We start from the raw sequence: 27,984 nt of genomic DNA, 5'->3' as shown, positions 1-27,984 counted from the left end.
ATAACACCGGCAACATTGTGACGGACGGCCATATTGAATTTTTTTAGTGTTTCGGAAATTACTGTTTGCAATGGAGTCATATTTTTGCTTATCAAATTCTGATTCTATTTTCTTTGGGAATTCGCCAAAATTATGTCATTTCTTCATCGTTTCTCAATCCGGTCGTTGTCATAGTAGAAAAGCGTCGAACGTTTGACAAAATCCGCTAGTGAATATCGTTATTAAATTCAGTGTCGACCCTGGAGACATCTTGTGATAAAAAGCATTGCGGCGAGTCATTTCGCTGTCTCTGAATAAGTCTTCACGTGAAACGAGTAACAAAATTAGATTGGTGCTATTTAGTGTCCGCAATCATGGAGGAGTCGTGGGGTAAGGATCCGAGAATGCGTTGATTTATTGATTTTCGTTGTAGTAGTGATATGGTGTCATTGTGTGGTTAATAAAATTGCAGATGCGGAAAATTTCGAGCCCAAATTGCCGACCACGTTGACATCTTCGAATAAATGGGAGGGCGAGGACGAGGAAGAGACCGTCAAGGTAACGGTTGACACTGCCAAATTGTTTAGTGACGCAAAACTTGTGTTTCTGATGAGTTTTCGACAGAATTTTATGTATAACCTCAATATGGTTGCTTACGTCTGGGGGTTTCCAGGAGAGCTGGGAGGACGAGGAGGAGGAAAAAAAGGACGAAGAGAAGCTGCCGCCGCCCCCACCTAAGCCCAAGAAGAAAATTGCGGACAAAATAGCTGAGAAAGAGGTGAGTGGCCTTATATCTGTCATAATGTACATTCATGGCCCATATGGTCATAAAATGTGTTGTAAATAGGCAAGACTCATTTAGTACTGTAAATGAATCTTGCCTATATTGCACAGTAACAGTTTCTTGCTTACTATGAGGAAGTTTTGCAAACAAAGTTAGAATCATGATGTTATACTGAAGTAACAATAAACTGATCAAGCTTATGAGATTTTGGTGTCTCGTATTTTAAACATAAAAATATATACCAAGCCTAATCTAGTTGCCTTGTTTCTAGACCACCAATAGGTCAACAGATTGACTTTCTATTAAATAGTAACCAGTTTTATTATCCTGGCCTAGTATTACTGTCTACTTTTTCAAGCAGTTGAATAATTACTATCTCTTGCTTGGTACTATTTCATATTAAGACATTTATATACATATCTAGATTAAATACTGTGGAACTTAGCAACAAAGATGCTAGTGTACTAGTTGCCAAGGCTAAAGTAGCCTTCTGCCAAAATTTGCCAGTGAAATTTTAATTTATAGTGTAGGAAATAGAGTTAATTTTGGTTAGGGTCAAAAATTAAACAAAACAAATGCATCAAACTTAATTAGTACTCTAGCAGCCCACCATGCAGGGAAAATTGGCAGTCAAATTTGAATCAAAGGTATTAGAAAATAGAATTGAATTTATTTTGTTTTAAAATCGAATGAAACAAAAACAAAAGTAACGGTCCGATTTTACGATTTTATGATGATTGGAGGTAATTTGTACTATTATTAGGACTGAACGGTTGGCCTAAAGCAAAGGGGGTGCAAAAAAAAGACTTAGAATTTTTTTAGTAGGTACAAGAACATGTCTGTTCTGGCGCTCTGTTTGATCGCGATCATCGCGGTCAACCTAACACACTCCTCCTCGCTTCGCTCGTCGTCGCACCTATCTTGTCTCTATTACTTAAATTTACTGTTCCAAATGATTGATGTTAATTTGTCAAGTAGTGGTTTCAACCTGCGGGTCAAATATCTCGGCCATTTTATTTTAGAGAAAAGTTTTTCCTACAAAACATGCTTATTTTAGCGTATTCTCTATGATAACATAATAAAAAATTGGTGTCATAATAACATCACTCCGATAAAAATAATTCTAAGTGTCTGCACCTCCTTTGCTTTAGTCCAACCCTTTGAACCCCAAGAGCAGTGTTGGTCTAAACGTTAAAGCAATTAACAATTGACCAGTACAAATTGAAACGTAAACTGTAACTGTCCGTTACGGTTTACGGTTGCAATTAACGTTCACCCAACATTGCCCAAGAGGCTATAGGTAGGACCATGAGACTTACGAGGTTATTCTAGGTTATAAATGTGTAGGTGAAATTTCATCCAAATTTGTTTACCCTATTTTGAGTGATTGAGCAACAATCATCCAAATATCAAAACAGTTTGTATCTCTCACATTTATAATATCAGTAGTATTGAATTGTGCGCTCATCAAGACTGGATAAAAAGTGCACTTTAACCCAATTAAAGTATTTAATTTAATGATAAACTTGTTAATGACAATACATGATGATTTATTTCAGTGTTCAATGTTATCATGCACATTAAGTAATATTATTTTGTAATGACAACATAAAGATCTATTATCCATTATTACTTCAATGGCTTTCATAATCTTTGAATAGTTAGGTCATCATTGTTATGTACGACTATAATTAAGTAGTAAATGAAGATGCATTTTCTTTTGAAATTTGGCATGTTGAAGAAAAACAATAATTTACCCAATAATTTCTATAATGTAGTTTTTTAATTCTCCCTCTGCTCTGGCAGCATGGGATTTGGTTTTTTCTGTCTCATCAAATAATATAACTATAAACATAAAAGGAAAATGTCCTGCTTACCTAAATGCCTCTAGTTAATTTGCTTTGATTCCTACCTACCTAATCTGCTACTTACATTATTTTCAATTTAATACCTGGTTAAAATTATAAGTAATTGAATTAATAAATATTATAGGACAATTTTATCGACCTAGTCCTACAATAAGCTCAATAAGGCTAGGTTGTTCTGTATTTATATACCTACCTATTACCAGGGGTCAAAACTCCTCGCTTCGGGCATATTCGGCTCCATACCTTTGCGTGCACGACCACAGATAAGATAATGACTTGAATTTTGACAACCCTAAATAGCCGTAAGGGATAGTGCCATACAGACCCTGTACCGCTGTCAAACTTCGGTTTTGTAGGAAGTTTCCTTTCTGTATGGTAGTACTATTTTTATTCTGTGCTATTACAGAACTTCTGAAGCCCACAAGCATCTTATGTCTGTACATCAGACATTGTAACCTGTAGATTTGTACAGGATGGCCTCCCAATACATATTTATTTTGGAACTAGATAGAGCAGCGTCAGCGGCGCATGCTCAGCTGTTGTCAAACTCGTGATCCTCTATAGTATTTTTGACATTACAATCCATATATCTTTGCTTTGTGTGAGGGAAGTCTCAACAAACCAAGCTGTTACCAATGCCTGAAGGCAAAACCGTTTTAGGGTTCCTTATCCAAAGGGTAAAAACGGGACCCTATTACTAAGACTCCTCTGTCCGTCTGTCACCAGGCTGTATCTCATGAACCGTGATAGCTAGACAGTTGAAATTTTCACAGTTGATGTATTTCTGTTGCCGCTATTACCGAAAATATTAAAAATATAATAAAATAAATATTTAAGTGGGGCTGCCTGCGTTAATGGTACGGAAACCTCCGTCCGCGAGTCCGACTCGCACTTGGCCGGTTTTTGTTGTCAGTTTTTAATGCTCCTGACGTTTGAATTGAATATTTTCCAGCGTCTGGAACGCGAGAAGGCCGAGCGCCTGGCCGCCGAGAAGGTGGAGGCGGAGATGACAGCCGAACAGAAGCTTGCGGAGAAGCTCAAGAGACAGAAGCTGCAAGAGGAATCCGATCTCCGTCTGGCAATGGAGACCTTTGGTAAGCCTTTTTACTCATTCCTAAACCTTGTTTTCAAAGGTTAACTGGAAGGGATCCCTCACAGGGATAAGTTCGCCTTTGTACTTCTGACTATTATGTATGTTATTTTTAGGGTTCCGTGCCCAAAGGGTAAAAACGGGACCCTATTACTAAGACTGCTGTCTGTATGTCCGTCTGTCTGTCTGTCACCAGGCTGTATCTCATTAACCGTGATAGCTAGACAGTTGAAATTTTCACAGATGATGTATTTCTGTTGCCTCTATAACAACAAATGCTAAAAAGTACGGAACCCTCGGTGCGCGAGTCCGACTCGCACTTAGCCTGTTTTTTATATGTCATTTTGTACAATAAAGAGTTTACTACTTGTTTTATAGAATAACAGTTACAGTCTTTCAATATGTTGAACTAACCTGACATTTTAGTACAAAGCTGGAACAAAAACAGCATGACTTAGTCTATTTACTGACCAATCAAACTGACATTCTAGTATTCTGGAACATGAAAACAAAGCTTATTTTGGGTAATAAGTACTTGATTGTGATAGAAAGGAATAAGGAATAGTGATAGAAATGTCGTGCCTGCTATATGGAATACTGTTTCTCCAAAGGAGAAGTTTGAAAGAAGTCTCTATTAACATAAAGATAAGTTAAGATTGTCAATAGATGAATATTCATTGTTACTTAAACATTGTTATCATACTTATTTTTCACAGGAATCACAGAAGCCGGTGTCGGAAAGATAGACGGCTTCAATCCGACCACAAAGGAGGAGTTCACAGAGTTTGCAGAGCTGCTCGTCAAGAAGATCGCCCTGTATAAGGCCAGGGAGGAGTTCCCGGAGTTCGCTGATGAGCTTGTTAAGAATATTGTTGTTCAAAGTGAGTTACCTACTTACTAAGGATTTGACGAATCAAGGATTTTACGAATGTCTAACTTGAAGAATTAAGGATTTAACGAATGGCTGCGTAATCCCGTTTTGTACCCTTTGGGTACGGAACCCTAAAAATGAACATGTCTCCAAACATTAAGCTAATTATATAGATAAGATAGATGTGCCGTGTGCTTACGCGGCGCGGTAGCTACGGTGAACGCTACTCGTGCACTGTTAAGGCTCCGTCACACATGCGCGTTTTGCGGGCGGGGCGTGAGCGGGGCGCGACGAGGGCGCGGCGGAAGCGCTCTCATCGCGCCCCGTTCGCGCCCCGCACGCAAAACGCGCATGTGTGACGGGGCATTTACTGCTTGAAAATGGAGACCTAGGCTCCCCGAAACATTTCGCACGAGTGAATAAGGCGGTTATTACACTGGATGAAATTCGCACGTCGCTCCGATTTGCGAATCGCATCCAGTGTGTTAACCGCCTAAAAATACGTGAATTAAACCGTAAAATCAGCTTAATGTTGTATGAAGCCCGTCACAGACGGAGCGATAATATACGGGTGGCTAAAAAATAAGTGCATTCCCGTTGCCAGGGAGGTTTTGGGATTATACTGAGCAACTTTTGCTATGGGACCAACGAAATCGCGAAAAAAAATGGCTGTTTCATACATTTTGGCTGGTCCATTTTCTATGAAAGGGTAATTTTTTTTTCGCGATTTCGTGATTGATCCCATTGTAAAAGTTGCTCAGTATATTCCTAAAACCTCCCTGGCAACGGGAATGCACTTATTTTTTAGCCACCGTGTATATTAACATACCTTAAGATACCGTAATATATCTTATAGTTATCACCACACACGACAACGTTACCAATAGTAATTTACGATACAAGTGCGAAATGCGTAAGATACCTTGCTATAAGAATGCTTTATTGAAGTACATTTGTAGATGGTAATCATGATACACTTTGTTTCAACAATCACCCGTTTCTCGGGTATGCAATACTTAAGTAACTAAACTTAAATAACATGCGAAGATAATTACATTACAATTAATATTCAAAATATTCCTTCAGACTATAAAATGTTTTCAAGTCAAGTGCCTTGATATCAGCTGGAAGCAGCTATAAGATATCTTATGGTACATTATCGCTCCGTCTGTGACGGGCTTGACTCACGACAGTTTGAATTGGATGTCTTCTATCTTTCTCTCTTTTTGTATTTCCAGTGTCATCCCTGGACATAAAGAGGATAAAGCTGACCGTGGACAACCTGTACATCGAGAAACAGAAGGCGGAGAAGAATGATAAGGGCAAAAAACCCAACAAGGGCAAGGGCAAAGCGAAATTAAAAGTGGAAGGAGACAATGTAAGTAACCTCTGCCATTTATTCTGGTTGCATGTTTGGGGTGAGACCCTCGGGCCTTGGGGACCCGGAGCACATTGTATATTGGAGCTAGCGAAGCGTCTCACTGATGCTACAGGTGACCAGAGGGCTGGTTACTTCCTTGCCCAGCGAATTAGTATCGCAATTCAGCGTGGCAATGCTACCAGCCTTCTGGGCACCTTACCATCCGGCGCCGAGCTAGCTCCCATTTTATGTAGATATTTTTAGTTAATTTAATTATTTATATTTTTATGATTGTTTGAAAATAAAATAGTAATATATGAACAAAACACATACTATTTTTGATTCATTGCGGCTATTGATCGATGCAATTGAATTAGTTGATTGTGTGAAATGATGATACCCCACGACGGTCTTCTGACGAATACGTGATGAAGATCGAGCTTTTAACCCATTTTCTGATCACACACTTAAGGTTTATCTTTATACAAAATGATAATAAACTCACTACAGGATGATATATCGCCGCTATACTTACCCAACCTCGTATCTGCAACACTCATTTGATGACAAAAACACCCGTATTCCGAATGAAAGCAAAGCGACATTTCCATCAAATGATTGTTGCAGATGTGAGGCTGAGTAAGTATAGCGACGATATCGTCATTGCTTTGAAAAATCTTATACCCTCTATAGTTCGTTTTTTTTAGCATTAGAAAAAAGGTGAACAATCTAGACGTTTTTTTTATTGAAAAATATTAAAAAACGCTTTTAAAAAATTAGTTTATATTACTTATGAATGCAAAAGAATGTAAAAGATCGTATATGATTTATAATTGTAAAGTATTTGCCGTGACTTATTTTTCAAAAGTGATTTTTAATAAAAAAAAGATCAAGATTACTTACCTTCTTTCTAATGCTAAAAAACGAACTATAGGACACTTCGTCAGATTTATTATGTATTTACATCTATCATATTAACTTTAACATCATTGCCATCTGCCCTTTATGATTAAGGGTCGGTTGCACCAAACCGTCTGTCACCGTTAAAGCGTTCGCTAAATTTTATTGCATGCCACTTTTCATAGTTTTATGCTGAGTAATGTTAATCAGTCTGTCAAGTGTGGTTGGTGAAACTGGCCCTAAGTTGAAATACATGTGAAACCAAGGGTGCGAAACTCTTACTTTCGGGTATTCTCGGCTCCATTCGGCTCAGCATTGCTCCGAGCAATTATTCCGGTTGACACAATTTGACGTCCCTTTGCGTGTACGACCACAGATAAGATAATTACTTGAATTTTGACAACCCTAAATAGCCGAAAGGGATAGTACCATACATAAGAAAGGGACATCTAGATTCGTCCCTGTACCACTGTCAAACTTCGGTTTTGTAGGAAGTTTCCTTTCTGTACGGTACTATTATTACTTATTCTGTGGTGAAACTAATTGTCGCTTTCCTTATTCCAGGCTCACCTCAATCAATACGACGCCTACGGCAACTACGATGACGATTACGACGATTTCATGTAAACGTACACTTACTATACTTAGCCTGATACCTGGCCCGTCCACATTGCTTGCTCGAGCACACGCGTGTGTCATGTCCTTTAAGGCTCGTTTAGACGGCGCGAGAACTCGCATGCGAGTCATTACTAGACCTAGAATTTATTGCTAGAAACAACAAACCTATTATCGATAAGCAAAGCAAGTCATAAATATATTTAAAAAAAATATTTTATATTCATTACGTTGCGGTATTTGATCTATCGGCTGAATGGGGTTGGCAACTGTCAAAGGTTTGCATAGAGGCTGTTTGCATAGTATTTTGATCTATGAGATTTAGCTTGAAGGGCTATAAAAAAAATAAAAACAAGAATTTGACACAATTCTAGGGATTGACAGGAAAACATGCTGACGCAATCTCTAAAATACTTCGCCCGGGCAACCCCATTGGCTGTTTTTCCATTAGCCGACACCGGCGCCGGCGCCGTGCGGTGCCGGGGAAGCAAAAATGAATGAAAATGTATGGCTCGCTTTTTCACTTACCGGCGCCGGTATGTAACCTTAACAGTCCGCAATGTAACTGAACTTGTATGCTTGTCTACAGTCCGCAGCAGAAGCTAAGCGGCCCGCAAAATGATCTAAACACAAGTTTATTGCCAGATAGTGTGGGCAGAACATTTTGGCCATTATTTTTTTTTGCTGACTACCGGCCGGGACGAACCATCGCGTCGAAAGGAATTTGAAGCTTCTATACAGTAATTAAATTCTATATTTGAATGGCAGCCACTCGCAGGACGGGTGTGTTAATTATTTTTAATATATGGAATATAAGTCAAATTGTTTTGCCTTTAGAGTCGAACCAATGTCAAATTACTATGGAAATATGACAGTTATAATGTTACAAAGTTAGCTTAGGATGCTTCCATCTGTCCAATATCTTGGTGCAATGTGTATTTGCGTCTCACATTCTGCTTAATGAGCAAGGGAGACGCAATGCACATTGGACATGAATGGCCCTTAAGCGGCTAACACATTACCGCACCGCACCAAGGTCATTGTGCGACGCACCCATAAGTAAAAGCGAAGCATAAGCGAAAAGGAGATATTTGCTTTCTCGCTCCTACTTATGGGTGCGTCGCACAGTGACCTTGGTGCGGTGCGGTGATGTGTTAGCCGCTTTAGATGAACTAATAAAGCGCCACAACTGCTCTGCGTAGTTCGTATGCGGCTAAAACTCGCCTGTGCTCGGCAAGTAATCTGAATGACACAAAACCCAACCTTACGGCTTTGACGTAGGGGCGACTTTCGTTTGTGTTGTATTTTTGTTCCACTTCGAAGTGATATTTTTACGTCATTATTTATTATATTGTCATAAAAATGTGCTCTTGTATATAAAGGGGCCCACTGACTATCAGTCCGCCGGACAAGGGCCTGACACTCTTTGATAGAGAAAGATAGTCTTATTGCGATTCCTATAAGAGGAAAGACAAAATAGTGTCATGCTTTGTCCTTATCACCGACCGGCTGGCATCATAGGTAGGAGGCAAGGCGAAATACCGAAATTTATAAGAGTGAAAGAGAAAAAATCCTATGCTGCCCTAATTTTATATGAATATTCTTTCTCTTACCCCCGGTCGCTCGGTGGCGTATCTATAACTACTTGTATATACTATGTCTATGCCGCCGGACGATATCGGCCTGTCAGTTAGAACAAAAGTTTGACAGTTCCGAAAAACTGACAGGCTGATATCGTCCGGCGGACTGATAGTCAGTGCGGCTTAAGTCGTTATTTTGACTCACAATAAATTGTAGTATTAATTATTTTTATGGCAGTCAGGTATCAATATTGGCAAGCCATATAGCCTAACCATTATTTTACATAATGTAATATAATATACAGTCGTTTCATTCAACGGGTTATGGTCCGATGTTATGTTATATAGATATTAAATTTTTTATTGTGATATCATTTGGTTTCATTTCTTGAATAATTTTCCTCAAGTTTGAATTCACCAAAATTAACAATTTTTAGGCAGAATATGAATTATCTAAAAGCCCTTGTGTTTGTATAGTCTGGGAAACACAATGTGCTAAAATAAAAATCTAAATAAATAAATTTGTGTGGAAATAAAAATCTTAGGACACCTTTTTTACTAACATAAGTTAGTAAATAAGAACAAAGAAAACTATACTCATCCCTTTCTTTGGTGCTAGTACTAGCATAAGACAAAGACAATATTATGATTCTCTCTGTTTGAAATGAAATAGTTCCTGGCCTAACTAAAATTAGAACGTAGTGAGTTATATGCTTTGACTAAAATCATAAGGTAAAAAAGTGTCCCAAGATTTATATTTCCTTTCCAATACAATTTATCAAAGACGGTGACGGTAACGGAATGGAAGGAACGTAAAATGCTGGATTTTTTTGGGACAGTTTTTTTCTCTCGTGAAGCAAAGTTTTTACCTATTTATTTTATTTATTAGCGGCCGAGGTGCTCAAAAATATCTGAACACGCACTCTTAACGCCTCGACAATAGAGGCGTGTTCAGATATTTGTGAGCACCTTGGCCGCTCCGATATATCTGATGGCGACTGTACCTAGGTATACCAATCTATGTTTTAAGAATAGATTGCAGTAGGTATTTTAAGGTTGTGCCACAATGAAGGGATTTTTTTTAAATAGATGATTGATATAATGCCAGTTGCTATGATAGCGCGCTTACATAAACTGATGTCTCGATTTTTATGAGACATCATGTGTTAGAATTATACTTTTCAGGAATAAAGCTTGCTTGTGACCAAAGATAGATATAACTCCGTAATAGATGGATACAGTCTAAGGAAAAAACGTGCCTCGAAAATTACGAAAATTTGATTCTCGATCAGATGGCGCCACTAGTTTTGGCCTTCTCTCGTATAGAGGGCGCTGGTGGTTTCGTTTGTTATTTATAATTTTAAAGCATATAAAAATAATTAATGCAAATAAAAAAATCATTTATCCATATTTAAATACATTTTAACGTATTTTTATAAATCTTCATTTTTATATTTAAAGTATGTCGATAGATGGCAGTGAATTTACAGTGGTTACAAAATTTACTATGACAGTACCGCTCTATCCTATTATATCCTCTTTGCTTGTGACTCAATTGCCCTCTGTTTCTATTACTTAGTACAAAACAAAATTTAAATTTCCAATTGATACAAGTACTAATGTTAATTATACACTGGCATGGCAGTGCTTGCAGTCCTCAATAGTAATTACCTGGCAACTGCAATACTTTGCAGTTTTATAACGGGGTAAAAAATAAAATACAAATACTTTCTCGAGATGTTTAATTGTTAAAAAATTGTCTTACAAAATACCCTTATAAAAAAATACTTTTGTTTGCTTAAATTCGATTAATCCTGTCTATATGTAATCTGTAATTTGCAGACACAGCAAACAGGTGACCTCATAGAAGGTAGTTTTAATTAGAAAATATGCAGATACATAGCTTTAGAAATAAACATTAAATTTTTAGGTACTTATTATTCTAATTCTAATAGATAATAAATTTTAATGTTGAAAATCAGATTCACATTCAGGTTTAATATAAACACTTATCACATTATTCTTGATTATCAACAGTATTTTCAACTTCTTTTTTCAAAACTGCCTTTTTTAATTTAGTCGCTTCACTGACAACAGTGTCTGGAGTTAACTGCAGGAGAGCAAAAGGTAGCTCGGGGATCTGGTTATCGCAAGCAAATTCGATGAGCGAAAATAAATCTTTTGAAGTAGCTTTCTCAGCCAGTTTTCTAATGCAGTGTTTTTCAAGATCTTCCATCATGTAAGTCCTGGCAACCAGCAAGAGAGGACGGAGACCAACTTCAGGCACAGTGCCCATGTACATGTAGTCTTTTAGCTGTTGAAGTGTTTCAACAGTGGCCCCCTGTATCTTTATTTCATCATGATCTGTCTCTTTCCACTTTCCTCGCAGCATTGCTTTAAACACATCACTGTGAGCAATTAAAAATGCTTTGTGAACTGCCACTTTATCTTCACCAGTAGACAGATAGAAATCAGTAAATTCTGTGTCAGTGTATAATTCTAAAGACATTGTGTTAATGTTTCGCTCATATGCAGAAATAAAGAATTGTATTGTAGTATAACAAATCCGAGACTGAGAGCCCTTTGATTGAACAAATGTTTTCTTAGAACCCATGAGTTCCCACTCCGACCATTCTTTGGGAGTGTCAATGTCAAACTTTGAATAGGCTAAACATTCACAGTCTATATTTACTTTGATGTTAAGATCATGAGCCAGTTCATGTTTTGATATTGAAAATAGAAAACTTATTTCTCCAGCATCTGTATCCTCTATTATTTTTGCAACCCTTTTAAAGCGTATCTTGACCATATTATCAATCAAATGTTCCTTAGAGATTTGTTCATTATCTTTTTCGAATGTTATTGCATATATCAGCTTCAAGCAGGAACCCCCACATTTTAAGGTGTGCCATATCCTGTAAATCAAAGTTACTGTCAAAAAAAATGTGACACTTTTATTGCTGACTTCTTTCTTTCTTTTTATAGGACACTAGCTGTTGCCCGCGACTTCGTTCGCGTGGATTTGTATGTTGGTGGTTAAATATTTTACATGAGCATAGAACATTATGCAGCAAAAGATATCAGTATTAGGGATGGTTAATCATTTGTTACAACAACGCATGAAATTTGTCTTTCACAAAGTACGAAGTTTTAAGCCCCTAACTGAAAAAAGTTGTTCTCGATATAATCCCTCTCAACGCTTAGATTTTTAAGTCCATATTTTTTTTTAAATGTTCGCTCCCGATGCAAACTTTATTAATACAAACTTTTGAACCCGGTGCAATCAGTTTTCGTCTATTTTAATTTAATATAATGCCCTTTTACCAAGTTTCATGTTCCTAACTTAAACATTAACTTGTACTACATATAAACTTACATCCCCTTTACCTAAAAAAACGCTGCAAAGAAACGCTTTAAAAACGCTGAAATTAGTTTTCTTGTTTTTTAATATAATACCTTTTTGCAAAGTTTTAAGTTCCTAGCTTATAATAAAATTTGAACCCCAAGACAAACTTTCATCCCCTTTTCAACCCCCGTAAATTTCTAAAAACGTCGAAATATTTTTTTTTGTAAGCGGCTATTATGCCTTTCTAAGAAATTTCAAAGCATTTGTAATGGTTTCAAACTTTTCAACCCCTTTTTAACCTTTTTAGGGGATGAATTTTAAAAAACGCTGAAATTACTTTTCCTGCATTCTAATAATATGCCCATATACAAAGTTTTAAGTCCCGCATTTGATAAAATTTTTGATCTACATACAAACTTTCAACCCCTTTTTCACCACCTCAGGGGATGAATTTTCAAAAACGCTGAAATCACTTTTCTAGTATTTTAATAATATGCCTTTATACGAAGTTTCAAGTCCCGCACTCAAAAAATTTTATGATCTCCATACAAATTTTCAACCCCTTTGTCACCACCTTAGGGGATGAATTTTGTAAAACCCCTTCTTAGTGGATACTATCGTCATAAAAGCTATCTTTTGTGAAAAATTCAGCTCTCTAGGTCCAACGGTTTGGGCTGGACGTTGATTTAAGTGAGTCAGTCAGTTAGTCAGGACTTTTACGTTTATATATATAGATTACACAGATTGACTAAGTCCCACGGTAAGCCCAAGGAAGCTTCTGTTATGGGTACTCAGACAACGATATATATAATATATAAATACTTAAATACATAGAAAACACCCATGACTCAGGAACAAATATGTGTGCTCCTCACACAAATAAATGCCCTTACCAGGATTCGAACCCAGGACCATCGGCTTCACAGGCAGGGTCACTACCCACTAGGCCAGACCGGTCGTCTTTTCATTCGCATGTCCGTCTGTCTGTCACCAGGCTGTATCTCATGAACCGTGATAGCTAGGCATTGAAATTTTCACACATGATGTATTTCTGTTGTCGCTACAACAACAAATACTAAAAAGTACGGAACCCTCGGTGGGCGAGTCCGACTCGCACAGTCCGGTTTTTTTTAAATAAATGTTCCAACAAATGGTGGGCCATGTCAGAGCCGCACTGGTTACTATAGCAGACAAATGCACCGCAAGCACATTTATGTGGCCCTACATCTCCACACTGTACCTAGATGGGTAAGTTATTTCGACATGATTTGAAAATGTACGAAGTGGCAATCGCGTATATAGATCAAGAATGGGGTGCTAAGTACTAATAAAGTATATTATATTCTAGAAAAAGATATAATGCAAATTAAAAGAATAAAATTATTTTTACTTTACATACCCGGTGGAAGTCATAGTTTCACAGCAGCAGTACGTTAGTATTTTATACAATCCCAACAAAAATCAACGATAATTCGAACAGTAGAAGGAAACAACCAGCTAGGAATGTAAAAAAATATCAAAAATACAAAGAACAACACCAGCGATCAATTACTCAGTCCTTTGACATACTCACAGATTACTAAGTAGATACTACGTTACGTATGACAAACTATAGTTACATTAGCTACATATTATTAATCCGTGCAAGGGATATTCCGTTTAGTGCCACCATTGCCTCTAGTAAAAATGAAAAAAAAATTAACATAACTAGTAGGATCCTATAGATGTGCTATACGCGTACATCCGTGAGGAACATATAGTTGGTCAAACCAATTTGTCAGTCAGTAACAACTAGGAAAATTATACTCATCCCTTTCTTTTGGTAAATTCGTACGTAAGTGTGACAGAGAGGCAACACGCCGAACGTGGTTCGCGGTAGGCCCTCAGATTTCACATCGCTAATATCACACGTATCTAATAAATACATTGACATATAAAGGATTGGATATGTTATGGATGGTATAGAAAGGATCGCAATCTCTTATGGCAGAATTGTTGTAAGTGACCGCGTTAAGCTTTAAATAATAGTTCCTAATCTCTCCGGTGGCGCTAGTTAGGCTCTGGGACATGAGTATAACATGAACAATATAAGGCAACAAATAACCCGACCAAATTACGTAGGTTGTTTTTGGTCATGAATCTAGTATAACTGGATCGGTCATGAGGGGTGGGGGAAAATGACCGAACGGGATAGTCTTATGTATCTTTCAGTAGGAGTAGCAGAGAAAGCGCTGTTATTGTTTGTCCTTGTCATAGTTTCACTTTTCCACCGCTGCCACAACCGAGGTTGTGGCAAACAAATAAGTACGTGACATGTCATGTTTGTTCGTTGCTTGTTTAATTATCGTTGTTTTGTATGAAATTGTGCTTTCTCTTGAATGAATGAATGATTTATTTGCATATGAATATTGGGTTACATATGTAGGTGTTGGGTACAATATTTTGAGTTTGTTTCACCAAGATTCTACCTATACAGGTGTACATGCACTGTATATTGGCTTGATTCGCTACTAACAGTAGTAGAATTTCGCCAAATCACAGAAAATTAATAATACTACTTAATTATAATAATTATCTTACAACATAGTTCAATTTATACCTATAAGTTTATACAATGTCCAGTTATAAAGTTCCGCCATTTCGAATATAAAAGTCAAAGTAATTACAAAATTAGAAAGGATGTCATACATATATAAGCTTAAGAATTAACATTAGAAATTAACATTAGGATTAAAATTTATGATTAAGAAAGTCATCAATACTATAAAAACAACACTTACATAACAATTCATAGAGTTTACGTTTGAACTCCGGAGTTGATAAATTTTTTAATGCCACAGGAATTTTGTTAAAGATTCTAATGCACATAATGTATGCACTCTTTTTTCTGACTGCTAGACTGTGTGGCGGTATTGGCATTTGGTATTGTCTTATGGACCTGTTGGAAACGTTCCCCGGTGTGGGAAAGAGGTCTGGATTTTGCTTAACAAATAGTGAAACCTCGTACATGTAAAGGCAGGGCAGTGTAAGTATATTTAGCTTAGGAAACAAGGGTTGACAGGATTCCCTGTAGCGGGCACTGCATATAGCCCTTACACATTTCTTTTGTGCTACAAAGGCTTGGTCAGCATGTACGGAATTCCCCCACATAATGATCCCGTATCTTAGTACAGATGCAATGTATCCATGGTAAGCCATAAGAGCTGTTTTCATGGAAACTGTTTGTTTAAGTCGCCACAACACGAAACAGAATTTGTCAATTTTTTTACATACTACGGCGACCTGGTCTTTCCAATTACAATATGTATCTAGAGTTATTCCTAGAAATCGCGTACTATCAACTTCTTCAATATCGGTGTTGTCGTGACTAACTTTTATATCTTGTTTTATGGCTTTATAAGATTTGAATTGCACAAGTTTCGTTTGACTTAAATTTATTTTGAGACTATTTTGACTTAGCCATGTAACTATATCCTTTAAAGCAAGATTTAAATCTAGTTCATAATTGTTAATATTTGTTCCCTTAATTATGACAGTCGTATCATCAGCAAAAAGGATGCATTCATGCTTTGTTGTATCAGGTAAATCGTTAATGTAAACAAGAAATAGGAGAGGGCCCAGGATACTCCCCTGAGGAACGCCATAAGAATTTAGTTTGTACTCTGATTTGTAAGACATAAGCTCATTGTTTTCCACTCTTCCTATCTGTGTGCATTGTATTCTGTCAGTCAAATAGCTTTTGAGCCATGAGTGGGAAAGAAATTATCTTATGAAATATAGTGATGGTTAGCGTTTTGAATGCTTGAACTTTGATAAAATACTGGTGAATTGTTCTGTAATCGGCTGTAACAGCCGCTCTGAGCAAAAATATGAGATCATAACCTTTCACACGTAAGTACGGTATTTTACACCTTCCTCTTAACGCAATATGTGAGAATAACATCGTACAATTACGTTACACTCAATGCAATGTAGAATCAAACGATTTCAATAAAAATATCACAATTATTTACGCAAATTAACAAAACATTATTTGTAAAATTATCCGCCCAAATTACGTAGGTAGGTAGGAGTCTGAGGTCAGCCATTTTTAAACTTCTTCTTAATTTAGCTGCATAACAATCATGTTAGGGATACCAGATGAAAATATCATAATTTTATGGGTAATTTTGACCTCGAAGTTTTTTCGTACTTCTAATTCCAAAAAATAAATAAACAAATGTGAAGATTAAATGTGGTGTACATTAATTGGTGTGATTGCGGTTTGTGATTTCTTTAAATTAAAACCCATAATACATTTTATTTGACGTTTTATTTACTAAACATGTTTAGTTTTGTACCACCTGCGCGAATTATAGGAGGTATTTTATTGTTTATACGCCTAAAAAGAACGGCCCATTGACATTTTATTTAACAATTTTTTTATACCGTCAAACAAGCTAACTTTGCCTCCAGGGTAATCGCCCCAACGTGATATCAAATATTGGGGTAATTTTTAGCAATATGGTATCCCCACGTTTATGACGTCATCTATGTCTATCCTATCTATTACGGGCGCACGCGTATAGCTGGTCTATGTGATGCTAGGTCTATGTTTTTGGTAGTATTTCGGTGTATGGTGGCGCCACGGATTTAGATTTTAATAAACCGGATGGAGTACACGGGCCAAAAAGTGTGTCCACATGAGAAGTCAAAGTGGGCGGTTGCATCTCTTTCTAATTAGGGTGACCATAAGTCATATGTATGTGGGATATTAGGATAAGTTGGAATGTACAGTTTGGCCAAGATCTTTTTTCATTCATGCATAGGAAGTCAGAGAGAATGGATATAGTTTTTTTCTCCTCTGTAAAACGCTTCTCAAAACCTTACTTAATTTAGTCGTTATAAAAGCTGTTACTGATGACAGACAGACTGACAGACGGACAGCGGAGTCTTAGTGATAGGGTCCCGTTTTTACCCTTTGGGTACGGAACCCTAAAAATGGTCACTTTTTTTCATTTGTAGTCTGCCTCTTTCGCACTCATGGTATGTTCATATACGTAATGGCTTCTCTTTTGCACACTTCAGCTATTCTTTAAGCGTCATCGTAGTTAATTGCACCATTTTTTTTTTATTTGCCGCCTTCGTGTACTGACGGAAATGTGTGCTCAACTTATATAGAATATTATGTATAAATGTGTCTGTAATATTTAAGGATTTTGGATTTAAATTTGGGCAATTATATAGCTCTCATTACGTGCACAAATAAATCATTTATCTATCTATCTATCTATCTATCAACCAAATAATTAAACATGCCGAAATAAAGATATACTTATTTAGGTAAACTTATTTTTACATTAAGTAAGTACGTAGGTAATAAGAACTCTGTAAGGCCGATTCACATCGTGCCGACATCATAGTCACCCTAATGAGTTTGACAATGTTTTCTTGTATTTTTATCGTAAACTTTAATAGTTGAGGCTTACCTGTGAAAAGATATACCACAATCAACAAAACTTTCACTTCTGCAACCTTTCACACAATATCTTTTACCCATTTTATACTTTATTTCGCAAATAAATCTTGAGCGCCGCCATTCATGTATTTTGAAAATTTCTTTATCAAGTTGGGGATACCAATTAATATTCAAAGTTACTACAATGTCTACCATATTAAAATTAATGTATTTTTTGTTGTGCACATGCTTGGTTAAATCAGTTAATAATATTGACATTATAACTATTTACAAATTACGTAAAAGATATCAGAACCGCACTCTGAATATAGCACTTAAATAATATAAGAAGGTATTTAATTTTAGTAGTTATTGATATAAATACTACCAAAATGGTATTTTTTTAACATTGGCAACATGTGCGAGTGGGACACCGAGACCCACTTTTGCTATCTCATGTGGACCGTTTTCTCTAGTCTGGTACGAACACCTTTCTGGCTCGGTGATAAGGTTCAATTTAGTATGGCAAAAAAAGTGACAGCTCGCTCCTGTTTAGGGTATAACTTCATGGGTGGCGCCGCCTAATTACTGTTTTTTGATGGACACTTTTCATACATAGAGATTTGGCTCCTTTATACAGTCTCCATGGGATATGTCATGGCCAGATCTCTTAGAACTGATCATTTCATGGGACTTCCGGTTCGAGCGCCATCTTGATAGTTAGCATCGTGATTAATTACTTTGTTTTTTGCTCATTAATATTGTTTAAAGTGTAATATCGATAGCTTATTATACAGTAAACTAATGTGGTAGTGTGCAGTAAATGGAGAATTAATTTTGAAGCGCGTTTAACCACCATCTTGGAGTCAACGGCCGGTAGCCCACGTGCTTCTTGTAAAGTCTAGCTATCGATTTACAAGAGCTAACAAATCACCGTACACTGTCTTGTACAACCGTACAATTTTTATCGTTTTTAAACCTCTTAATACCTTGATACTGGCGAAATAGTCCCACTGGGCTGAAGCCATAATTTTAAAAGAAGAAGAATAGAAGAAGAAGATCATTTCATGCCCGCAACTGTCAATTTGCTTTTCCTAATTCTTTAGTAAAAATAAGTACCGGTAATTTTAAGAAATTGGCTTTTTATTAGTATTATCCATTATCTTCTTCTTGTAATACAATTAATCAATTATCATTCTAGTTTGCCTATAGTCTAACAAAAAAGGGTAGAAATTAAAAAGTGGCAATACTGTAGTGTTGTCTCGTTTTTCTTAGATTGATTTGAAAGGGACGACACTACAGTGTTGCCACTTTTTAGTGTCTTTTTTTTTTGCCAGACTGTTCATACATAACATTATATAAAGCACATAACAACATATAAAGACAGCAATCGTATATTAATCAATAGCTTAAATTTGAGTGAAAATAATAACATATTATTTTAGGTAATTAAAAAATCTTAATCTGAAAGTAAACCCTGACCAGTAATATATAGTTTGTCAAAGGACTGTCTCATTTTAAACATAGACAGAGAGAATCATATTATCTTTGTCTTACACTAGTACTAGCACCCAAAAGAAAAGGATGAGTATAGTTTTTTTGTCCTTATTTATTGACAAGATTTGCTTGACCATTGATATGATCATTGTCAAGAGGGCGCTGTTATTCTCAAGTATAGGGTGACAGTTCAGTATAGTATGAAAAAAATAGTTCCAGTGAAATTCCGCAACATGGCGCGTGATCAATGTGATATGTGATCATATATTACTGGTCAAGCTTTACCTAGTTGGGTATAACTATAGATTCAGGGTTATACTGGAAAGAGCATATCCAAAGTCTCAAAACAAGAATAATCAAATTTATCTACGCTCTTGGTATATTAAAAGCGAACACGGATTTTGAGTCGGCTTTATCAGTATATTTTGCTTATATCTATTCTGGCCTCCGATATGGCGTACTTCTCTGGGGATATGGCACAGACGCCAAAGATATATTCATCCTACAGAAAAAGTGTATACGAAACTTAGCGAACGTACACATTCCTAACAGCTGCCGCCCTCACTTTTAAACTGTTGTTGCCCTCAATATACATAATGGAGGCTGTACAATTTGTCTGACAACACACAGAATTATTTCTATTAAAAGTCGATACGTGTAAAACTAGAAGTCAATATAGAAATAAGCTGCTACTACCTAGACCTAACTTAGCAATGTATAAGAATGGACCACAGTATAAATGTATCCAAATTTTTAATAAAATCCCTAATGCTATCAAATACGAACTAAATGAGAAAACTTTTAACTCTAAACTGAAAAGCCTATTAATAGAAAATTGTTATTATACAGTCGAATCATTCCTGGAAGATAATACGTTAGATAAATATGACATCGAATTAGTGTAAGACTGTTAACTTGACATATTGCTGCCATCACTTTAATATTAATTGACATTCATTAAATAAACAATATATAAAAATTTGACAAGTTAATTCAGTCAGACATTATTATATCGGTGCATTGTTGACGTTGCTATTGTAGAAGTTACTAAATTAATTTATGAGACTAACTAATAGGTTACTAAACCACTGATACGCTAATATGTTAATTTTATTATGTTACCTTAATTACATGTAGATTAGAATTAATAGAATAGAAAAACTTTACTATTGTGTGCCCTTACAGGGTGTCATGAACTGGCTATATAAAATGTAACACCTTATTATGTACATGACAATGCAATTTTGAATAAATGACTAAATGACTAGTTTGGAGGTAGTTAAGTATCACAATGGATGCGATTCGCATAGCGTTAACGACGACAGAGCGAGAGCGAGACATTCGTCTCGCTCAAGCATCGGAGTGATGTGAAAGTTGCAACAAGTGTGATAACCGCCTAACACTGCATGGCATTTGTAATGAAAAAGTTTGGAAATGTCAATAAGTAAATATAAAATTTGTATCAAAATCTGACAATTATATTATTGACTCATCCACACTTTGTTCTGTCAAAGTAGGTTATTCCCACTAGTTACTAACACTAATCGACTTATAAAATTATTGATTAAAGCACTATATTTTATTTATACTGTTTTTATTAGTATTGAACGCTAACTAAATTTTGGTGGTAACTACTGGGTTTTTTCCCCAGTAGTTACAAGTGGTAAAAGATGGGAAAAAATTCCCAGTTGTTACCACTGGTAACAACTTGCTTTTAATGGTAACTAGTGGCATAGTGGGAAGTGGGAATAACCCGTCAAAGTCGGTACAGAGTTAGCTTAGTCAGACTGTTAGATTATTCACATAGTCAAGTAGCAAAACCAATTGTCAGTTTATGTCAGATTACCTCCGATTTACATTAAGTATTACAACTTATTATTTATGATTATTATAACTAATCTTAGTTTTAACATCAGTAGCCTGTTTTTTAATTTTGTAAGCTATGCTGACAACAGAATCTTTAGTCACCTGTAAAAGTGCGAAGGGTAACTCAGGAATCTTATTCTCGCAAGCAAATTCAATAATTGAGAATAATTCTTCCGAGGAAAATGTCGCTGCAATCTTCCTAATGCAGTGTTTTTCGAGGTCTTCTATAAGGTAGCGTCGGGCGATTAGCAGCAGTGAACAGAGCTCGTCCACATCATCAGGCACAGTGCTCAAGTACAAGTATTTCTTTAGCTGTTCAAGTGTGTCCAGGGTCACACCCTGAATATTTATTTGTCCTTCCACTGTCTCTTTCCATTCCCCTTTCAGCATTGCCCTGAACACATCACTGTGAGCAGCCAGGCACACCTTGTGGATGGTACAGACCCTTCCGTGGTAGAGAGAGAAAGATCAGTGAAGTCTGTGTCTGAATATAACTTAGGAAATGTCATGTCCATATTAAACTGATATACAGTTATCAAGATATCTATAATATACACAAATGGTTTTACTTTTTTTACATTTGGTTTTGTAGTTCCCATAAGTTCCCATTCTGACCACATTTGATAATATTGTAATTCTTCACTAATCAAATTTATTTTGATGGAACTATTATTGTCAGCGTCACATTTTGATAACGAATATTTGGTACATATGTCTGTTGCTGCTGGTGTATCATTATCCTTACATATATTTGCACTCCATCTAAAACGAACCTTGACCAAACCATCAATCAATATTTCGTTAGATGTATATTGTTTACATTCACCTGTACATGTTAGTGCAATAATCAGCTTTAAAGTAGACCCTTCTGTTTTCTATATCCTCCATTCCCTGTAAATAAAAGCGTTTTGGAGTTAGTTATGCAGACGAAGACAATCCTTTGAAAAAAGGTTGATATAACTCAAGACAGATCATGATCCTCTCCAATCTCTACATTTAACAATTTAATTTAAACTTGATTTATTTTTTAACATGAGTGGCACCCCTTTACAGTGTCAATTAATTTTAACCCTTAAATGCATAATGATGTATATATGCATCGTATATTTGATGGTTTTTTTAAATACTATGATTTTTTTCTTTATTTTTCCCTCAATCTATACAACATGACACATCTATTTCAATTTATTAAAAAGTTATACAAAAAATCATGCATTTAAGGGTTAATTTATTTTTGTATGCAATATGGGTAACTGCCTGAAATAAAAGCTTTTTATTTTTATTAAATTTACTTACTAAGGGACTGACTAAGAAGGTAAGAAAGAAGAACTTCATTATTTCATTAAGCTAAAAGTTTTAACATGTTTATACATTTTAGAGGTTGTAAGTAACGTTTGTGAATAATAACCTACATCTTTAAATTCGAGTAAATGACGTATATACAATCTAAGTCTTCCGGAAGCTGTCCTTAACCACCATTTTGTAAATAAAAGCAATGATTTCTGTTTCAAGCGAAGTATGTACCTACAAACTTTAATTTAACTTACAAACAACAACAACAATATAATTTAACTAACTTACCCAGATAAAGCCATTCTGCTAAGTTAAGCACAATGAAGTTCAATGAACAAAGATAAATGCCATGATGGCCATGAATGAACCGTTTTGAAAACTTTCGTACTACCGTACAGAAATAAATGACACTTCCTACCTACAAAACCATAGACCTACCATTACATAGATGAGCTATACGCGTGCACCCGTGACGGACAGAACCAAGACAGAACCAAAGAGTAGTATAATATATAGGAGACAACTCCATTCTTTCGGCTATTTAGGGTTGTCAAAATTCAAGTCATTATCTTATCTGTGGTTGTGCAAGGACAATAGTGATATAGTACTATGTCAAAGGCTGTCTCATTTCAAACATAGACAGAGATAATCATACTATCTTTGTCTTACACTAGTACTAGCACCCAAAAGAAAGGGACGAGTATAATTTTCCTGGTTGTTACTGACTGACAAATTGGTTTGACCAACTATAAGTGATAATAGATGGTCAAACCAAATTGTCAGTAAATAAGAGCAAAAAAAAACTATGTTCATCCTTTTCTTTTCGGTGCGAGTACTAGTGTAAGACAAAGATAATATGATTCACTCTGTCTATGTTTGAAATGAGACAGCCCTTTGACAAACTATATATTCTCTTTGGAGAACACAGCAGAATGACAGTTTTTTTTTGTTTTCATTTCATTTCGACTATTTCAATCTCGACAATATCGATGGAGCTACAATACCCAAAGATTGATTGATTGAACTACTTAATTCATTCGTATTTGAAAATATCTTGTACTGTTGTTCTTTTCCCATTTTTCGTTAGGTATTTTGCGTTTTGTTTACAAAAGCCCTACTAGTTTGCGGCTGATAAAGATGTCCTATACTGAGTAAGTCGAAAATAAATAACAATTCATCTTTTTATAGTTTAGACGTTGAACGTTTTGAAATAGTAAATTAGCATAGTAATAGTAAATTTTAAAACTAATAATTTAAGCGAGGTTTAGGGGCATGGCACACTGCGTCCGATTTGCACGTCGCTCCGACGTACAAGCGGGAGAGCGGGACGTCGTTATATAATCGCGCATAGCGTTGTCTGGCTCAAACTTCGGAGCGAAGTGCGAATTGGATGCAGTGTGCCATGCCCACGCCACCATGCCCCTGACTAGGAAGAACGCATGCAATTTTTTCATTCATCGCTCCACTGCCGATAGTGGCGATACTTCCTTTCGGGCATTCTCGGCTCCGTTCGGCTCAGCAACTTAGTAGTTTGTTTCAACAGCATTGCTCCGAGCAATTGGCACAACTTGACGTTCCTTTGCGTGCACGACCACAGATAAGATAAGGAAGAAAGGGATAGTGCCATACATTAGAAAGGGACGGCATGATTCGTCCCTGAATCGCTGTCAAACTTCGGTTTTGTAGGAAAGTGTTCTTTCTGAACGGTATATTTATACTGTGGCTTTAGGCTGATCGCAGACATTCGGCTTCCTGATCAGGAATCGAAAAATCAAGGTTATAACCGCGAAAATCGAAGTTCGCTAATTACGGGCATCGGTCTCTGTCTCTCTTTAGAATAAATGAATATAAGAAAAGAGAGGCAGAGGAAGACCGAGACGTGCGTTTTTGGACCAAGCCAAAGAGAAAATCAACGTAGTGACGTATCAGGAGCTAAACAGTGGAAGAGACAAGAACGGAATGGCGGTTAGTGACCCTACACAGTACTAGTTACTTTTGTCGGTGGAGTAAGGCCTCATAATCACGAGCGCTTTTTCAGAGCGCGTTAAAAAAGCGCTGGAATCTGCCCGCACGCTAAATTCGATTCGTGATTATGAGGCCTTACTCCTCCGACAAGAGCCAGGCTCTTAAAGAATTATTATGATGATGGAGTAAAAGAGAAAGATCCCCGCAATTTGCGAATTTCGGTTTTCGCGTTGGCCCCTCAGATTCGGAATTCTGTTAGCATAGCGCACACTATCGATTATTTGCGTTAGGATTTTCGTTCGATTTCCGTACGGAATAACAGGTGCAAGCGAGACAGCACTATTCATGTGTATAGCGACGTGGAACATAGGCCCAGTGGTTGACTGGTAGAGAATGCCTCAAGGCATTAAGTATTAAGTCCGCTTTATGTATACTTTTTAGTTGTTTTTGTGCAATAAAGTAAAAAAAAAAGTACATATATTTTTTTTTATGTCACATATTTTACAGGATATGGACAACTGTGAAGGAAGGAGATAAGACTTTAAAGCTGGTATATGCAATAACATGTAAAGGAGAATGCCATGTTACGACTGAAGAATTTTCCATTGAAGCAGTTAATCTGCGTTTTCAATGGAGTGCAAAAATATGTAAGGATACAGGGATGGAAGTCACTTTTTCATACGCATTAGCCAAAGATATAGGCGATGAACAAGACCTCAAAATTAATATAGCATGTGAAGAATTAAACTTTTCTGAGATTGAAGTTCCGGCTACTAGAGACTGGACATATTGGAAACCCATGGGGAGAATAAAACCAGTTCTAGCAAGAGGCTCAACGTATTGTGCTCAAGTACAATTTTTGATTATCCTATATGAGGTTGAAACAAATGCCATGTCCTCTAAACTGTATGAGGATAAAGACTTTACTGATTTCTATCTATGTGCTGGAGAAGATAAAATCGCTGTGCACAAAAATTTTCTTGTAGCTCATAGTGATGTGTTCAAGGCAATGCTGAGTGGTCCATGGAAAGAAGCAGCGGAAGGTAAAGTAAATGTGGTGGGCGTAACTATCAAGGTTCTTCAGCGGCTAAAAAGTTACATGTACATTGGCGAAGTGTACTACGATGATGATGATGAAGAGCTCCGAAAACTGCTGCTGCTCGCACGATACTATCTCATCGAAGATCTTCAAAAACAATGCATTAGACTCCTGGCCGAAACAGTCAAGCCGGAAAAGTTATTATCACTCATCGAATTTGCATGTCAACACCAGATTCCGGAGTTACCCTTTGCTATACTGCAGATGACTCGGGATTCTGTTGTCAATGAAGCCTTTTCGATTAGAAGTGGAGTTGAATTTGAGCACCTTCAATAATTAGTTTAAATGTTTTCAATTGCTCAGTGCAGAGGGCGCTTTAAGGAAAGGATTGCAAGACACAAGTTTCCACGATTAAGGTGTTTTTTGTTCCGTAGTTTCCGTACCAAAAAGTGTTACAAAAGGAACCCTTATTGCGTGACTGTCCTGTCTAGCTGTCCGTCCGTCTGTCTGTTACATTGCTAAATATCTCGAGAACTACTTGAGCAATAGTCCCTCCACACTCGTGCGTGAATCGGGCGAGTGTGGAGCGGGCTTATCGATTTTTAAGGCGTAACACACCGTCGCACCGCACCAATGTCAAGGTCAAGAAAGCGATATCTCTTTCTCGCTCTTACTTATGGGTGCGTCGCTCAATGACCTTGGTGCGGTGCGATGTTGTGTTCCGGCCATTAGATTATTATAAAGGGGCCCACTGACTATCAGTCCGCCGCCTGTCAGTTAAAACAAAAATTTGACAGTTCCGAACTACTGACAGGCCGCGGACTGAGTCTGTGGGCCCCTTTAAAGCCGTAATACACCATCGCACCGCACCGTAACCTTGGTGCGGTGCGGCGCACGTATCGATAGTTGTTAACTGTACCATGTGGTGTGCATCGCACCGCATCAAGGTCACGGTGCAGTGCGACGTTTTTGTTGCGTCCGGCACGTACGGCGACCACCTTACACACTATCAATACGTGCGCCGCATCGCACCAAGGTCGCGGTGCGGTGCGGTAATCTGTTAAGGCTTTTAGAGCAGGCATTTCGAATTTCGTTTTCGCTCCTCACCAAAGTAGCTGTCACTGTTAGTGTGTAGGTCGCCTTAATGTACCTACACTTTAAGTGAATTGTGAACTTATGACACGACATTGAGCCTCCTACGCGGCAATTTGATAGGCTTTTCAAAATGAAATATTTCACACGATGTTAAGTTAGTCTCGCAATTCTGTAGTGTTTGTTTAGAACTCCATCATTTTAAGGCATAGATTTATAAGACTTGTACAACCAACAGAAGCGACTTTAGTAAGACGCCCTCGCATGAACCTCTACAATTAGGGCGGCAACCTAAAGTGGATAAATTAATAAGTTAGTTTCATCCTACATCTATGGTTAGTTTGTATCAGATCACATGTACAGTCAGCTGCAGAGAAAAGGCATCCCCCCTGCATACAAAGTTCTGTAAATTAGTATGGACGTGGGGTACTTCTGTACCTAATTGTTGACAAACGTGTGATCTGAGGCTTTCTTGTTTACTTGCCTAGGTTATACTATTTGACTGCTCGACGGAGCCGGAAAGCGGCAACTTTGTTTAGCGCAGCGGGCCGAAAGTTGACGCTTTCCGGCCGGATGGCAGAAAAAAATTATGTGGTTTAAGACCTAAACACTTAAATAAGATTGCAGATAATAATGCATAAATATTTGATTTTTCATGCTTTGCAATTGGCTATTCTACGAAGCGGGTTGACAAAGATTTGTTTCGACCCTAGTTTACTTACTATTCAAGTATATATTTTTATTAACAGGAAAGAAAATTTGGTTCAAAATGAATTTTTCGTATCACTTCCATTCTGATGTATTTATATCCCGATTCTATAAATAACGAATAGCGATCCTTTGACCCTGCATTGACCTCAGTTTTTCTGTGAACGTTAGCTCAAAAGTACAAGTTTATACTTAAATACCTACTTAGCCATATTTTGTAAAATATACTTACATTTATTTTACTTTCCTCATTCGAAATGAAAACAGTGTTTTACTTGGGTGAAAAAAACCCATTTTGACTCGAACTATTGGTGCTCTCTACGACGTTCGAGCGCCAAAATGTCTCATCAGATGTTTTTTTTTTTATGAAATAGGAGGCAAACGAGCAGACGGATCACCTGATGGTAAGCGATTACCGCCGCCCATGGACACCCGCAACACCAGAAGGGTTGTAAGTGCGTTGCCGGCCTTTAAGATGGGAATACGCTCTTTTCTTGAACGTTTGAAGGTCATATCGGTTCGGAAATACCGCAGGCGACAGTTCATTCCACAGTTTAGCTGTGCGAGGCAGGAAGTTTCTAGAGAAACGCACAGTTGAGGACTGCCAACCATCTAAGTGGTGAGGATGGTAATGGGTGCCTTACAATTTATTTACAATTCCTTGATTAACTAATACCTACACAAAGAGTTTTAC

At 37.0% G+C, this 27,984-nt stretch overlaps 2 protein-coding genes across 2 annotated transcripts; one reads left to right on the top strand and one right to left on the bottom strand.

The window, feature by feature from the left end:
* The first annotated feature begins 43 nt into the window (after positions 1 to 43).
* LOC134749704 (eukaryotic translation initiation factor 3 subunit J) lies at positions 44 to 9,418 on the top strand. The gene is made up of 7 exons (XM_063684722.1): positions 44 to 369; positions 452 to 537; positions 653 to 757; positions 3,584 to 3,725; positions 4,438 to 4,602; positions 5,831 to 5,970; positions 7,417 to 9,418. The coding sequence occupies exons 1-7, from the start codon at positions 354 to 356 to the stop codon at positions 7,477 to 7,479; spliced, it is 717 nt and encodes a 238-aa protein (XP_063540792.1). The 5' UTR covers positions 44 to 353; the 3' UTR covers positions 7,480 to 9,418.
* A 1,356-nt stretch (positions 9,419 to 10,774) lies between these two features.
* Positions 10,775 to 13,985, bottom strand: LOC134749499 (uncharacterized). The gene is made up of 2 exons (XM_063684440.1): positions 13,793 to 13,985; positions 10,775 to 11,962 (listed from the first exon to the last, which is right to left on the bottom strand). The coding sequence occupies exons 1-2, from the start codon at positions 13,804 to 13,806 to the stop codon at positions 11,065 to 11,067; spliced, it is 912 nt and encodes a 303-aa protein (XP_063540510.1). The 5' UTR covers positions 13,807 to 13,985; the 3' UTR covers positions 10,775 to 11,064.
* Positions 13,986 to 27,984: the final 13,999 nt, after the last annotated feature.

This window comes from Cydia strobilella, chromosome 18 (genome assembly GCF_947568885.1).
Source record: "Cydia strobilella chromosome 18, ilCydStro3.1, whole genome shotgun sequence".
Taxonomy (NCBI): Eukaryota; Metazoa; Arthropoda; class Insecta; order Lepidoptera; family Tortricidae; genus Cydia; species Cydia strobilella.
This window is presented reverse-complemented; position numbering and strand designations above follow the sequence as displayed.